The following is a 17,688-nucleotide window of genomic DNA, read 5'->3' as shown; positions in this document are numbered from 1 at the left end:
AGATCATTGAAATATCTCCCCATAAATTACACAGAAAACTGCTACTTCAAACTGCATTTGAAATCTGGGTTTGAAAGAGGAAAAAATGCTCATTATAAATATGGGGAAACGCAATAAAACATCCTCAAAAGGAATTTTTATGAGTCTGGGATTTCTAATAAAAATCAGTTCGAGATTCAAAAATAAGGGGGCTCTTTGTGAGCTGGTGGGAGCTATTCTGCGGCCCACTTTGAATTCCTATAGTGGAGCATTGTCTTTGAAAACGTGCTTCATGTTTCAAACAGACGGCCCATGAAATGAAAGAGTAAGCAGCAGATAAAAGAGCCTCAGTGTTGATAATGGTTAGAAACATCAGCCGAGAAGGCAAAAACCAGCCAGCTATGTCTCATTTGGGCTTCATTTTAACCAAACAGACAATGGGCCATTAAATTGTGACGTGTTTACAGCTTCATGTCGTTTATGAATGATGTACAGTATGTGGCGTTACACTTCACAGTGAATGACAGGTCACTGCTGCACTGCTGCAATATACCAAGAACACGCAGATTCAGCACGAAACAAAACAAACTATGACAAGTGGATAAGGGCTTTGGCAAATGGTTCCATAACTCTCGCTTGTCAGTTACCTATACGCCCTCCCATGTGATCCATCATGGGAGTGATAGGGACTGGTGAGAAGCTCAGGCCAAACCAGCAGCCGGCCCCTTTAAGAGAGTGCAGGGAGAGGGAGTTGGCATGGCTGGCCTGTTTAAAGGTGATGTAAACAGGCCCTGATGGATGAAGGACTCCCGTCCATCCATCATCCTTCCATCCTGAAGGGCCTTAATCTTCTGCAAACACAATCCTGCCACCTCGCCCCTCATCGCTCCCGCCTCGTCTCTCAACTCCTTAATGTCCCTTCGTTTGGGGACCTTGTTCTCGCAGTAACCGAGACACTCTCATTGGACAGGAAGAAATGACACCGTCTAGAGGTTAAAAGCCCCGAGAAGCTTGGGGGAAAGGACTCTTGAGCAATGAGTTTTCTCAATTTACCTGGCTCATTATTTATTACCGCTCTGACATGAATAATGTAGGACCAAACAATTGTTGACATCTCATTAATTGATAGCACCCCGACTGCTATACTCTTCTATAAGGCAGTCAAATGAAGTGCTCCACATTCTTATCTGGCATGATAGAGTTTGCATGCAGCTTTCATTTTCCGTTTCTTGGTTTAAATTAGTGACGGTCTGAGTGGGGATTCGACAAATGTGTGTTAAGACGGGGAAGAATCTCCTTGAGCTTTAGGCTATGTTCACACCGCAGGCCTTCATGCTCAATTCTGAATTGCGGGTCATATCAATTTTTTTTTTTGGATGACTGTTCATATGCATTCTGGGATGTAACCCACAGCGATGTGGAAAGGGGCGTGTGCACGGTAATGGAATAACCCGCTAGTTTCGAACACATTTCAATTACAGTGTGTGTGTGTGTGTGTGTGTGTGTGTGTGTGTTAAGAGTTTTGACTGAATTGAGGCATCTCCCCAAATACCAATCAAGTCGGCTATTTGGCTTTCGTTCCGTTGTTGTGTCCTCATTGTCCTCCGCGATAACGCTGACTCAGCCGAGCTGCAATGGGCACTAAAACTATGACAGCTGTCCCAGGTGAATTGCGTAAGATTTACTCGTTGTCATGGCAACGCTGACAAATTCCGGCTTGAGCGTTCAAACACAAGTCGCATGTTGGCCTCATGCCTCGGGATCTGATTTTGTTCCTCATATCCAATTGAAAAAAAATGTGACTCCATGCAGCTTTTTGTGGTTGACACTGATTAGAAAACATCAAATTTGTGTCACAGGGAGAGAAAAAAAAATGTAATTGGAGCACTTTATGCTGCAGTGTGAATGTAGCCTTAGACGGTACTTTTAGCAGGTCTCTTTCTTTTTCTTTGTCTATCTCTCTCACCCACCCACACACACACACACACACACATAAACATACATTCAGTATGCACAAATGTTTTTGTGGTGGCGAGTTGTCAGTCAGTGATGCACCTGAAACTGGGTGGCCAATCTCTCCGAGTATGTAATCGGTTTTCCAGATAGGAGTTGCACTCACTCACTCACTCACTCACTCACTCAGCACTCACAGCATAAAGTGACTGTATCTGTGCCATGTACCGCAGGCTCTAACCATCAATTGAGTGGGAAGTTTGCTGCAGAAGCAACCTATTATTGTCAGAATCACAAACAACTGGAATGAATACCCCAAATACTTGTATGCATCTTGTAGCTTCAATAGCAAAGTAATCACATTCTTCACAGTCTTCAAGTCACAGATTCGCATTTTAGTTATACAAACATTTCTCAGAGGAAGCGAACAGGCAGTGACCATTAGTGCTGCCCTTCTACCACTGGAAGTTTGGGAAAAATTGCCAGGGTGGTTATGTCTTATGTCTGCTGATAGGCACATAAAGTTGAATGGTGTAAGCCATGCCCCCATTTGGCTAATCGGAATGAAAAGTTAATCAGTTCTTCCTTGCCCCATGACCAACATTTCCACAAAGTATCGTGCAAATCCATCCACAACTGTTTGAGATATCGTGCTAACAGTCAAACAGATGGGATGGGGTGAAACCATAACCCTTGTCCAACTCCAGTGGCGGAGGTAAATATAAATGGCAATAACTTTTTTTTTTAATTCATTCATGGCCATGGCAGTCGTGATCTTGGAAGGTCAGCAGCTGGCTAACTAGCTTACCAAGATAATAGGCTACAATGGCTAGTTTGAATTTGGAAGGTCAGCTAGGCTAACTAGCTAACCTAGATAACTTAGTATAAACTGCTAACTAATCAGTTTGCCAACTGAACCAAAATATGAAATCAGTTCAATATCTGTGGTTGGACTGCGCTCCGTACAGTCAATGCTTATAAACACAAAGCGAGCGTTCAAGACAAATACACTTGCTATTTACCCACCTTGGCAATGACTTCCATGCTGGCTATACTATACCAAAATGGCCGTGATCAACCACAGTCGCAACAAACTCACAAATTCTCAAACTTCCCTGTTCATTCATTCATTGTCTATGGGGCAAGTGCAACTACACAATTCGTTCAGCAGTTCAGTTGCTAGAGTATGGGTTAGTAGCTCGGTTGCTGAATTGACGCCTTTCTTTCAGACTGAACGAACCGTTCAGTGCTGCATCAGACTGAATTAAAGAAATAGTACAGATGTGAGTGATTCATTCATTCAGTTGGTTCAGTTGGTTGTGTATAGGTTAGTACTTGGGGGGTGAAGTGAAACGGATTAACTTTTCTGAATCAATTCACTACAGTTGGAAAGCCTGAAATAATTGAGTTAGTTAAAAGAATCTGTCTTCCCACCACTACTTCTGTCTTGTCCCTTGCCTTTTTCACTGGGCTTCAGTCTAACATTACTTAGCCAGAACAACTGTGGTTCTTTGGCTCCTCCCACTGAGGTTTAAGGCTGCGTTCACACATAGCGTTTTTCCCCCAACCGCCAGCGCCCTTTTCTCATTAAAAGTAATGGGAAGCGGTCGTAAGGCGCACAAAAGGCGGCCGCTCCCGAAAAGCGCTGCAGCCGGCGTTTTTTTCGTCAGAGCGGAGCGCTTTCAAAAGTTGAGAAATGTTCAACTTTTCAGAAAAGCGCCGGGTGACGTGAACCGCTTTTTCCCAGCCAACCAAGCGCGATGACAGAGACGCTGGCCGTTTCCCATAGCAACAACAAATATGGAGAAAGTGAAAGTGCCGGTAGAGTTGTAATAAGTGAATTTCCGTTACCGCAACAGCGATCTTAAAGGCAGTATGGATTATACTGGACATGTATTGGAAATATCTGGTAAGCCTTTGCTTGTTGCACAACACTGACTGCGTTTACATGGACTGGAGTATCCCGGTTATGATCGGGTTTTTGAAGTATCCCGTTTTTGTGTTTGCACATGTCAACATCATATCCCGATTTCAGAAACCTCGATAAGCCCTTATCCTGGTTTTGAGAAACCCGATTATGCTAGCTGGAGTACTCCGAAAGAAACCAGGATACTGTTGCATGTATACATCTTATCCCGGTTTCTGACCGCTGCCGACTACCTGCGCAGGTGCGGCTTCAGCCAAGTGACAGAAAAACACAAACAATGGCGGAAACGAGAGCGTCTCACTTCTGGAGCGATGAGGAATCGAAGTTTTGTCTTTCGGTGATGAAAGAATTAAATATACTCGGCAGTTTAGATGGGAGAAAGCATCGAAATGCTGACCTATTCAAGTCTGTAGTATACAGACTACAGGACGCCGGTTTCCCAACACGTACAGTGGAGCAAGTCAGGTCACGGTGGAAAATACTAAAGAAGCATTACTACGTGGCCAAACATCAAAACAAAACAGTCAAATGAATTTAAGGTTAACAGTTAGAGAGGAATATCAGATTAACGATTTCAAAATTGCACGTTTGTGTTGTAAACATCACAGGCGCCTGCGTAAATAGCATGCAGTAATCAGTAACCGGGATACTAGTATCTATCATGTATACGGGAATATGAATAACCAGATTTCTCTGTGTTCCATGTAAACGCCATATCCCGAATATGATCAAAACCGGGATAAGCCTCATAACCGGGATACTCAAGTCCATGTAAACGCAGTCACTGTTCTGTCTGCTAGAAGTGCTAACATTAACCAGCTGGTTAGTGAGCTAGCAGCTGCTCAGCTAACGTCAGGTGACGTTGCCGTGATCCGCTTCTTATTTCTCCTCACAAAAAGCGCTCCAGGCAGCGCTTTTTCCACATCAAAAAACGCTATGTGTGAACGCAGCCTTACTCAACCAATGAGAGCATTTCTGCCTCCGGCGCAGCTCTGCCTCCGAGAAATATTTGTTTACCTAAAACTCCGATCTGCCTTGATGTAAATTGTGATTACTGTTGATTCATCAAGCAAACATGGAGACATCTGACACGGACCTCACTGCACTTCAGGCTTGGTGCGGCTCACACTGTCCTTGTCAAAGTGTTACTCACCGTTGGCATATTCAGCACAAAATACTGACTGGGAGTAGAAATTGCCTGAAGACTTACAGTATGAAAGCTTTATTTGGCAAAAGAGAGGGAGATATATTGAGTGAGGGGGAGATGTTGAGTATTTCCAGATAGATTTATTGCCTGTGGAGAGACTTGTACATTTTACTGTTGAAATTCCTTGGATATGCTGAGGAACTGTGATTTCACAATGTCTGATATGATAAACTGTCTCTTTTATGGGTGTGCCGCTCCGTTTGACTTGAATGTGTTTGAGATAAAAAAATATAACACAATCTGTCATTCTGAAGTAGGAACATTAACTCTGGAAATGCGAGACAAAATAAAATACCCGAAGTATAAACAGAAAACAATCAATATGGCATGAATTTGTCCTCGTCTTGTCTGAATCACACCTGATCACACCTACGCCTACAGTTTGTTTTCTTCAGTCCGAACAATAGCAGAAAAGTTTACTTTGTTGCCCTTGTGTATTTAGTTTGTTCAGGTTCACAATGCCAAATTATTATTATTATTATTACATATTTAGCTATTTCTTCATGTGTTCTTAACTGGTAGGAACACCGGAAAGGTAAATTACATGCAAGTCCATCATGCTTAGTTAAAGTTACCAAAACTCTGTTCAATAAACAAGCTACTTGTGAGTCTATGTCACTTTTTTTTTATAAGCCCTGGTTTCGCTCGTAATTGGACAGTGTGAACTTAAACGAACCGAAGACAAATACGCAACAAAGTACAACAAGGTTTGTTTTCCATGGTTCGGACCGAAGAAAACAAACTGAAGGTGTGATTGCACTCTAAGACTCTAAGACTACAGCTGAGTCTGCAGCCAATTCAAGTTTGCATGTGGAGAAAACAGAGAAATAACTCCAATTTTTCTTTCTTTCAGAGAGGGACTGACCTCTCCTCCCGCTAATTAGAATAGAGCGCGAGCTGCAGCATTGGTCCGATCAGAGCGAGACGGAGGGTTGTTAGGGGCCTCAGTGCCCAAGTGCCACCTGGTCCTCTCCTTCATCCTTTGACCTCTCATACATGCCCCACCAAACACAGTCAGATCCCTCACTGTGGACGTCCATTAATCATCCATTAATCTTCACTTCTATTTTGTCCCACATGATTTACTGGTTTTTCTGGCTAAAACTCTCACTGCCCTCCTTTTATACTTTTTCCACTCTTTTCGTGCGGTCTCTCGCCGGTGCGATTTATATCATAATTATCAAGGTGTTCCCTCACGGGTGTGTTGTCCTTTGAGGAAGAAATGATAGGGACGAGATAGACTCCCAGGCCCCAGATAGATGTGTTGTTTTATCTTGCTGTTAGCTGTACAGCCAAGTGAAGTGTAAAATCACAGAACGTCGCAGTGCTGAAGCGTCCCCCAGGCTCCAAGTCAGCAACAGGTCTTGGGAATCCATGCAAAACAAATACTAATAATAAACATAGCACTCTGTGTGACACACATCTCATGTTTTCCTTGGCACTGAAACCTGGTTGTTTTTTTTTTCAGTCTTTAGAATATTTAATGACACCGTAATGTGTCAGAGTAAAGTGTCTTCAGTGGGTGACATAAATATACCCCCACACACAGATGGAAAAGATCAAATCGTAAAACGCCTCAGATAAAAGATTTGTAGACAATCACCAGTGACTTACGCTGCAAGGGCAAAACTATTTAATCTCTGAGAAAGCCGTCTGAGTAACTCGTCTCAATGGATGTCGGTGTTTTTGTATTTCGGGGGGGGGGGGGGGGGGCTTGACTTTTCTAACACTGCTGAACCAAGAGAGGAGGATTTAACTCTCGCTGCTGGTGTGGCTGACATCTCCACACCAGAGGTCATCATAATTCACTCACAAAGTCTCACCATGATCTCGACTAGCATTCACCTGTCCTGTAGAGAATCTCACATCACCTCTAGGATTTGGGCGGTAATGTATTTTTCCATATCACGATATTGGCCCTCTCCGGACAGCATTAGTTCACCCAAAAATGTAAATTCGGTCATAATCTACTCATCCTCATGCCAGTACAAAATCAGAAAAACTTCAAAAAGGGCGAAAATATCCATAAATGTTCTCCATACAGCTGCAGCATAATCCAAGTGTTCTGACGCCATGCGATCGCTCTGTGAGTGAAAAAAAAACTAAATTTTCTCAATTATTTAATGAAATCGAGTCTTCCTCCATCGTATTGTGTGCGACAGTGCACTTCTGTGGCCGCATGATCTAGCGAGGTTTGGTAATGCGAAAGCTGAACACAATGGAGGAAGACTCGATTTGCATTAAATAATTGATCAAATTTAGTTTAGTTTCAACTCACAGAGCGAGCGCATGCGGCGTCAGAAGACTTGGGGTTATGCTGCAGCTGTATGAAGGACATTTCTGGACATTTTTTGCCTTTTTTGAAGCCTAAAGGACTGGCCTCGAAGTGGCATGAGGATGAGTAGATAATGATGCTATTTTTGAGTGAACTACTCCTTTAATATTACCAGGGGAGGTCAGTCATTTGATTTTGCCCATGCACATCGATGATTTCAGTCAGTCATCTGGACGGTAAAATAGTATAGGGGACTGTGGTAATCCAGGGACATGCCTGTGCAAAATGTCACACAGCATCACCCACAGTACAGAAAAACAAAACTCTCTTCAAGTAAATGGACTGCTTTTATATATAGTGCATTTCTAGTCTACCGACCACTCAAAGCGCTTTACAACAATGCCTACATTCACCCATTCACACACACATTCATACACCGATGGCGGCAAGCTACCACGCAGGGTGCTGGCGCAACCATCAGGAGCAATTTGGGGTTCAGTATCTTGCCCAAGGACACTTCGACATGCGGACTGGAGGACTCCATATCCATATATTTGTAAAACTCCACCACTAGTTACACATTTGGCAGCTACAAAAGCTACATAACTCACCAATTGCGTGAAACACCACATGCCGATCAGTATGGGATGGGACAAATAATATAAAATAGTAAGTAAAATTTTAGGAATTTGTACCAGTGTAGCCATGTGATGTGATAAAGTTCCTCATGTATCCATATTTTACCGGGATACATGAGGACATTTCCTCCTACGCACCTGTCTACAAGAAACTGAAGGTGTGCATGAGCCTCTACAGTCAAGACCGGGACACATAATGAAAGCAGAAATAGTTCGTAAAAAAAAAAATCAAACAAATGTTATGTGCATCTGGTCAGTCAAGCTTGGATAATACAAGATTTGTGACACCATACAGAAATAGGGTTTGAGGATTTGGACTCCTTGGGTTTGCACTCAACTCACAGATGTGATGGAGATAAGCTGCCCAAGTCTAAACATGCACAAATATAACGCCGCTCCGGGCCAAGCAGTCTTATTACTCCAACTAAAAACAACCATAGAAAACAGTCTACTAAAGGCTACTATACCTCGAGGTTTCCGGGCCAAAAAGACAAGCATGTTGACTTTGTCGGGCTTAAGCTGTGTGGAAATTGGGTCAGTACATTCCCTGCTGTACTGAATACCTACTCATTGGCAGCGCCTGTTGCACAAGTCTTTTTGTGCGACTCTGGACATCAATGGAAAGCACTCAGCATTTGATCATTGTGTTTACCCTCTTTGCTAAAATGTTTTTCATGCACAGCTTGCATACAACTTGATCCAAATCAGCTGTCTTTCCCATATCATCCAACTTGAAGCCAAAGAAGTGTCAAACAGTTGCAGTAGCCATCTTTTTTCATTTCCCCCACCTTCCCCTCTGAGTGGATATTTCAGAGTTAGTTGACACTTGCCTGAGGGAGAAAGCAGAGTAATTTGTGCTCCGGTTGCAATTACTAGTGATGCTGTTATACACAAGAGTTAATAAATAACATAATAATAAGAATAATGTGGAATTTTAATGGAAAACAGAATAGAAATTATATTACTGAATATGATACTAACCCTAACCCTTTTAAAATACCCAATATTTTTAAATAATATGAATAATATATTTCCCAACCCTAATCACCACCAAGCTGGCCTCTGGTCTCTAACTGTCTTTGTTTTGTTTTTTTGGCCCACCTTAATCATCATATTACATACAGTGTAGCATATCCACAAAAAGCATCCATTTCACTTCTGGGAGCAGCATCCATTGAACAGGCAGGGGTTCAGTCAGGGGAGCTGCAAGGCATTCTGGGACCCCTGGCAAGATTTAACTAAGGGGCCCACCAACCCTACAGTACGACTTAGTATAGCAGCACCTCACCTCTTGTTGCTGTAACAATTTGAATTTCCCTCTGGGATTAATGAAGATCTTATCTTATCTCTGAAGCCCCCCCCTCCAGGTTGGAGTTTACAAACATTTCTCAGAGGCAGAGCTGCTCTGGAGGCAGAAATAATCTTATTGGTTGAGTTAAACCTCAATGGGCGGAGCCAAAGATCCACTGTTTTTCTGAGTGCAAGTTAGCTAACTGGCAAACTTGTATGGCAAAGGACAAATTCCTCTTGTCGAATTCATGGTATTCATCCATGATGTTGGAAGGTCAGCAGGCTAACTAACTAGCTTATCTAGATGACTTTGTACAGCTAGATTGCATTTTTTCACTTAACAGCAAGAGTGCTAATTAGGGATGTCCAACATAAATCGATGATTGATTTATTGTTTGTTATGTATCACGTCGATTAACCTTAATGGTTAACGACTGTTTGAATTGCGTCATCGCAGCCGGTTAGTCCAACTGCGCAAATGACCATTAAACCAAAGTGGAGAGCTACTTGCAAGAAATGCCTCCACCACTTGATACGAATCCACTGGACTGGTGGAAAGACAACCAGGTAGGATTCCCAGGCTGACAGCACTAACGCAGCGGTGCCTCTGCACCCCGGGACCTCTGCACCCCGGGACCTCTGTCCCGTCAGAGCGCGTCTTCTCTGCCGCTGGGCTGAACAGACGGTGCATAGGCTATGTGGTGCGTTACTCTGGAGCGTTTGGACATGCTGATCTGTATAAATAAAAATGTTTAGGCAACAGGCCTAAAACAGTTAACCCCAGACGATTTGATCAACAATAGTGTTTTTTTTAATTTCCTTTGGAGTTTGGAAACGTTATTTCAGTCGGATTAATATTGGAATATGAGAATGCCAGATGAAAATGCGGCAGGATTTTTTTGCGAGCCATAACTGCATCGCCTACATAGACTAATACTATAATAATATTCTTATTTTGTTCTTTATGATTACAGCCTCCATTCAGCTTCAATATGCTTGTCAGTGTGACTTGCGTTGTTTGTCTGAATAATGCTTCGATTCGAAGTGTGTGTAGTGGCGCGTGTGTGGTTAACAAACATCGATATTTGATCGTTAACTAACAGTGCAAATCGATCAAGATTTTTTGGGAAAATGTGCATCCTAGTGCTAATATTATGAAGCCTAGCACTCTTGCTACTAGGTAAATAAAATGCAGTCTACCTCCACTCTTACCTCTTGCCTTCTTGACTGAGCTTCATTCAAATGTTAGACAGAAAAACAGCTTTTTGGCTCCATCCGCTGTGGTTTAATTTAACCAATGAGATTATTTCTGCCTCCAGAGCAGCTCTGCCTCGGAAAAATGTTTGTATAACTAAAACTCCAATCTGCTCGGTACTCCTACCTTCCCCCCACTAGTGGGTTCATTGTCTTGCTCAAGGACACTTTTACACCAAATGACACATTGGCTGTTACAGGAATGAAACCGTTGACCTTCCAGTTACACAGCAGTCTTTCTCACCACTGATGCCGCATACTTATTCATACTTATTCAATGTCACTAGGACAAATCACCAAAAATCATCTCAAACCTAATCCAATATAAACTGACAGGATGAAACAAGTTTCTGAAATGAGAAAATATTAGCACAGTGTCCTAGAGAATAAAGGAGTATTCTTCTGAGTAGTAAGGACGAAGGAGTGTGAAGAATGACTCACGCCTTGCTTGTTTCACTCTGTTGGCAACAACAATCTGTCAGACAGCTTACTGGGATTCATTCAGTTTCTTATTTGAATATACACCAGGCCGAGGAGGAACACCTTATCGAGGAGATGTGAGCAACTGTGATAAATTTGCTGTATCCAGCTGCATTGAGCTGATAAGCACCCAAATTATATTCTCTCTACATGCCTGCTCTAATTAAAAGAGTCTCTCAGGTTTCAGCGGATCGCCATTTGATGTATTTTATCTTTGTTTAAAATGATGCCAGTAGTGCACAAAATTTTTTGATTAGGTTTCCCACTTCTTAAAAAAATAAAATGAAGCAAATATCACATTGACGCTTGCCCTCTTTTCCCAAGACCACCTGCTGCTTTCAACACAGCCCCAGCACATGTGATCTGACATCATCAGTATTCAGCCCGCCTCCTCTCCTCCTGTCGCTCCTCACGAAGGAGCCCTTGGGGCATTAGTGGTGGACCTCTACCCACATGGGACCTGTTGGTCCCCTGACACCTGTCTCCCTCAGGTTGACCCCAGTCATGCTATGGATCACGCTACAATGCTTCCAAGTCTGAATCCACCGGCATGCTCAGACATTGACAGGCAGCTACCCCTCGCCGACATGCACTGGGCTCTCGGAAAAAAACAGAGAGTTTCTTCCAGAGAATGAATTAAAACTATCACGACAAAGATCATATTTATTTGAAGAAGTTTGGTCACTTTCACGGTCTGGCTGACTATTGATTGTCAAGGCCTTCAGCTGAGAGACACACTTAATGGAATTAAAAAAGTTGTTGAGAATTGACTTGGAAAAGGCCACTGCTGTACCCATGAAATAAGCCACATAGAAAACAGCGAGACAGAGAGAAATCAATACCTAACACCATCCATACAATGTTGAAATATTTATTTTTTACCACATTGTTTTTTAGTCATTATAACCCTTTAAATGAGGATTTTGTATTGTCTAATACAATCGTTCTCAAAAGGGTTTGTTCAGGGTTACAGGGAAAGTCTTAAGAATATATTCCTGTCATTATACAAGTTACTGTAGCAATATGAAAGACTATTTTCTTATATTCCACAATCTCAATTGTTTTCTTTTCTCCTACAGTTTTGGCAATTCCGCTATAAAGCTATCTGCAATATAGAAAACGTATCAAAAGCTTTTCAGTCAATAACATGAAGTTTACCATCCCCTGTCTAATCCCTCGGAGTTCAGCACATATTACATGTTCATTGAATTTGGGTTGTGTATTCATTGTGTGTGGTGGAGAGAATGCAATATCTATCTATCTATCTATCTATCTATCTATTGATCCAGTTCACTGTGAACAAAATCTATCTGGTGTGACCCAAAGAGAGAAAACCAGTTTCAAATCATCACTCCTATGTTTTATGAATATGGATCCTGAGGAAAGAAGAAGATAGCAGTGGGTTAGGTAATACTGCAGATATTCTGTCCTACTATCAGCGGTGCAGAGATACAGCACAATCTCAACCACATCTACACAGGACTAATTGGAATTACAGCTAGGTTTGTAGCTAGGAAAGGAAAATATAAACATTCAGAAAGTCATGAATTCATTAGTTAGCTCATTAGTTGACACATTACACAAGATTACCTGAAGCAAAGCCCTTGCTATTTAAAAGTCTAAACCTAATATTAAAGGCAATTAGAACCCCTATCAGAACATTTAAAATCAAAACCTGTAATTTATGTTGCTTTATGTTTTGCAAAAGTGCTTTGTCACTGTTTTTAAAAGTGCTGTAGGCAGTAACAGCTTAAGGCTGTTATTTTTACTATCTTACCTGATGTTGCTGCCACATGCTGTATACAGTCACGCATATTGACTTCACAGTGTTATACCAGCTGGAACTTTTCTGATGATGAAGCAAACTCCTCACTTGTTCCACATAGCGAGCCATGAAAGTGACTCAGTGTTTTACAGCTCAGCTGCACAGAATAATTTACCCCACAGTGGTTGCCAGGACAACACGACAACGTGAAGTGAAGTTACCATGAGCTGAGCACCCTTTCAATTTTGACCATGCATGCACAGATTGGAGTTTTACAAATTTTCTCAGAGAGCTTCTCTAGAGGCAGAAATAATCTCATTGGTCATTAAGCGTCAATGGCGGAGCTAAAGAGACATGTTTTTGGAACATACGTTAGCCAACCAAGCTAACTGGCAAACCTAAATAGCTAAGAAGGAACTCTGGTCAAATATATAAATAAGATATAAATGGAAATTACTTCTATTCTTCATTCATTCATAACCATGGCATGCATGATTACTTACTTACTTACTAGCTTACCTAGATAGCTATAGGCTAGTATGGATATGAACTTGAAGGTCAGCTAGCTAACTAGCTAACCCAGATAACTTAGTATGGTTAGATTGTATTTTACAGTTAGTAGCAGAGCGCTAGGCTTCATAATATTAGCTTCCTCCTGTCTTACCTCTTGCCTTTTCCACTGGACTTCAGTCAACGTTACTTAGCCAGAACAACTGTAGCTCTGCCTCAAAAGGCCAATTAGTTTGTCCAAACACAAGATGATGCACTTCATGCATAAACTGAGGTCAGTGATAATGTTTACCTGCACAGTTTACCTACCCAGAGGCAAGACATTAACCAGGAAGTAACATCTGTAAGTAACAGCTGTAAGTAAATCCATACTTCCCACTCTTACACTCTACTCAATGTGTTGAAATTATTGGCAGCATGTTTACATAACCCTATATACCCTAACCATATATTCATTTTCTTTTGCTTGATTGTTTTATGATCTTATTATATCTATTGTTTTTCATGTGTATTTTTATTTTTGTGTTAGTTTGTGTGCTTGTATTTTTTTTTCCTTTTTTCCCCTCGGTGAATCAACAAAGTTTCATCTTATCTTGTCTTAGGAACTCTATCTGTGAATAATGATACTGTATATCTTGTAAAAGTGACACAAAATAAATTATCATCATTTCAGCAACAGTATTTGATGAGTAAATAATAATGTTCAATATAGATATACGGGCTTGATGTGGAGATTGAGCCTGTGTATACTAGTTCCAATAATTAACAGGAAATTAAGCTGTGTTTTGACTTTGCTTCCGACCGTCTCCCTATCTGCTGCAATGTCGTCAGGTTTCCAGATAATGATGTCCTCTGCATTTCTGCGGGGGAACATTTCCCTGACCATTTATCAATGTCCACTTTTCTGTGTACAGTCTAACTGACACGTCGCTCTCGCCTCTGCAGCCAGGACGCTGCACGGTGCAGGAGGACTCTGCTGTAAGGCCGGAGCATCGCTGCACTCGTGACCGCCGACTTCTCCGGTGAGAAATGACACTCAATTTGTTTCCCATCATGCTACCTGGGCAGTCATGTATGATTAACGTACCCCTGCCAAGTGACCCGTGACTTGTTTCTCACTGTTTTGACTCGGCCTGCTTGGGCAGACACGGTACATGCAACCCCTGACTCATTCGGCGTACTGTAAACTCGTGCGTTTAACCTCACACTTGCTTCTGCTGCACTCACATCTGGCACGGTGTGTGTTTGCGGGGGGGGGCTTTTTGCATACGCTGCACAACAAACACAATTCACAGAGGTCTTCCGAAACTGTCGACGAGGATTATAAGTGTAAGGATTTGCTCTATTTGCAGTTCAGCCCGGTGGAGAAAACCTTTCTGACACCATTACTCTTTGAACGGAGCGATGCACTTTCATACTTCAAGTACAGCAGCTCAAAAATACAGTGTCATGCAGATAGTAGCCAGGTGACTCCTTTACACCAACTGGAGGCGTGATAAGGAGAAGAGAGAGAAATATAAACTCGTCCAGGTTGTAAACGGAAATGTTTCATGTTCTGTAGCTACATAGTGGAATGAATCTGCTTTTGATAGAGAAACAAGAGAGAGAGGGGGGGGGGCGTTGAAGTAAAGGAATATGGGCAGTACAAATTGCGAGTAAGGAAAGCAAGGCGGGGGAGAAACGGGGGCAGGCGAGGGCTCCCACAGATGTGTGAAATGTGTTCTTGTTGTTGGCTTTTAGGGAGTAAAATTGGAAAGACTAGACGACAGTTTGGGGAGGCACAGAGGGAACGAGAAGATCTGTCTTCCACAGAGACCTTGTCTGTGAAAAGGAGATATGGAAGAAAGGGACATGCTTATAGATCCATGGACAAAAACACACACAGGCACACACACACACACACAAACACACACAATCCAAAAAACCCAAACTTCCCAAAATACAACTCTCTTGCTTGAAAGAAGACCCAAAAACTTCACAGAGCAGGGAAAAAAAGGAGTAAACTGTGATGGAGTGAACAGCATGAAGTTGCAAATGTGCGCTTTGGGAGTAGAGAAAATAGCTGGCTATGTCACATGCTAAACTGAACATCTTTTTTTGTATGCCTTGTGTGCTAAAATGAAAGTGATATGCAGCAACGTCAAAAATATATCTCAAAAGAACTTTTTTTTAAAGTTGTTCTCTCAAATATTGCAGCTGTGTGAACTTGTGATGCCTAGTTTTGACATTATAACCGTTAAGAGTTTCTAAGACTCGTAAAACATCCACTTTACCAACACACAGCTTCTGTTGTAACTGTCCTTGTGTGAACTGTGCATGTTCTGAGATGTTGCACGGTAGTGGTAAACATTAAAGGAAAAATACACTCTAAAGCCCTTAAACACTGTTAAAACACAGCTATTGGTGATGTTCTTTGCTTTTCTGGGCTCATTTTGTCGTTTAGTGGTGTATATTTCTTATTCCTAGTTGGCCAAATATAGATGCCGTGTCACATTAAGATGTTTCCAGCGCAGCTACAATGGAGTTTGATCGCAGAACATTTTTCAGCGATCTAAAGCATCAGTGGTAAACGTCAGGTTTTGGTGTCAGTCCCTCAGAATCAAAGAGCGAGGGCTTCTTTCTAGAGCCGCCATTTTGCACCGAGAGACGTTCAACAATCATACAGGGAGAAATCCGTCGTAGAAGAGGAGAGAGACCAATTTCTCCACCCACAGGAGCAGGAGAGAGACCAGAATGCAATGCAGCCACAAGACGTTGCATTTTGAGTAGGCGGGCGCAGCTGCAATCATAGGCACACCCCAATGTTCATGAACTAGTTGGCTAGCTAGCTATATTTCTACGCCCATACACCCACCTTTGATTATAAGCAACAAGCTCACACCCTGTTCTCTGGGGATTATCTAAAGTCACTCTTGAAAACGTAGGAAATGACTAACTGAAGTAGCACAGTAGTAGATGATGCAGGTTGAGGGAAAGTGGGAACACCAAAAAATTACAACACTCACAAAATAACTCCTGTAACGCACTGAACATCATACATTGGTGATATCCAACAGTGTAAGAGGATCTGAGGGTGGATATTTCCTTTAAGTGCCAGTGAGTCCCCATCTTTTCAATCTCTTGGCCTCTTCCACATGACAAAATCAGGGTGGAGTTAGCCTGCATAAGCACTTTGCTTCTGCTAAATGTATGGACAAATGGCAATTCACAAGACTTTTACAAGTTTAAAGACCCTTTCAACACAAAAAAAACAATGCAATGAGAATCTGTGGTTGTAGCTACCTTCGTTAGCTAATATCCGAGAATGCAATCGCTCGTTTTGGGATTATGTTTTGGGTCGCTCAACAGCCTGGCCCTGAATGCCAGCCTCGGTGCAAGACCCCAATCAGCACTGTCAATGACAAACCACCAGAGGAACTAGTCAGAGAGACAAGTTGGTGAACCTCAAAGGGCAAAGACTAATAAGAGCTACGCACAAAGATTAGAAAGGGAAAACAAACACGAGGTAGAGCCAGGCTGCATTCTCTGCACTAGAAACTGTACCTCCTTGAAGTGGAGGGGAGAAATATACTGTGCAAGACATGAGAGACTAAACAGAACCTCATTTAAATTGTGCTTTATTTTAGAGGTACAATGGAGAAAAAAAAAATTAAAAAAAAAAAGGACCACAGAGGATTCACTCATCAAACAACCCAGGCAACGTCTCTATGGGTACGGGAAGAAAAAGGAATAATAATTGTGTACACTCTGAAGGTCTAAGATTTGTCATTATAGAATGGAAGAACAGAGGGAGGAAATAATAAGCAGGGGATTTCAAACGTTATTTAAAGAAGTTCTAATCATTAGTCCGCTGTGCCGTGCGGTCAGGGAAGCCACCAAGGCCTCCTCCTGTGAAGGGAACATGATCAAAGAGGACGAAGGTTAAATAAGTTTACCGGGTAGTGATATGTGAAAACTGATAGGAGTTTCTCGACATGAAGAAAGACTTGGACAATTGATACAGTGCGACAGGGATAAAGCGATTACAAATGGCAAGCTATAAATATATGTTAGACGAAAATCATGGGTTGTATGGCTGTGGGTAGAAAACAATGGGTGGTTTGGCTTCATCCCACATAAGGGACACATCCCTTTGAAACCTCGCTAAATCCCCAAACTGCTAAACTGCTCAAAATCTCACCATGTGGTGTAAGACGAAAATCAACCATCGGTCAGCTGCTACACACCAGCTGTCCGCGGCTCTGCCAAGACGGAGCTCACACCCTTTCTCTCACACAGTCTCTCGCCCCTTTCTTTCTTTTTTTTTCTTTCTTTTTTGCTACAGCAGAGCCATTATATCTTTGGTGGTCGTTTGGCGTTAATGAACACTTACTTCAAGACCAATTCCAGCAGATTCTTTAATAATAGAAT

At 42.1% G+C, this 17,688-nt stretch overlaps 1 protein-coding gene across 1 annotated transcript in view; it reads left to right on the top strand.

The window, feature by feature from the left end:
- LOC139917204 (histone H2A-like) overlaps positions 1–17,688 on the top strand; it is a 159,506-nt gene that overhangs the window by 128,709 nt on the left and 13,109 nt on the right. The window contains exon 3 of the mRNA XM_078291529.1: positions 14,224–14,300. Coding sequence (XP_078147655.1) covers positions 14,224–14,300 — 77 coding nt within the window. The remainder of the gene's footprint in view (positions 1–14,223; positions 14,301–17,688) is intronic.

The sequence above is a fragment of the Centroberyx gerrardi genome, chromosome 22, assembly GCF_048128805.1.
Source record: "Centroberyx gerrardi isolate f3 chromosome 22, fCenGer3.hap1.cur.20231027, whole genome shotgun sequence".
Taxonomy (NCBI): Eukaryota; Metazoa; Chordata; class Actinopteri; order Beryciformes; family Berycidae; genus Centroberyx; species Centroberyx gerrardi.
The sequence above is the reverse complement of the archived record's forward strand: the minus strand, read 5'-3'. Positions and strand labels throughout refer to the sequence as shown.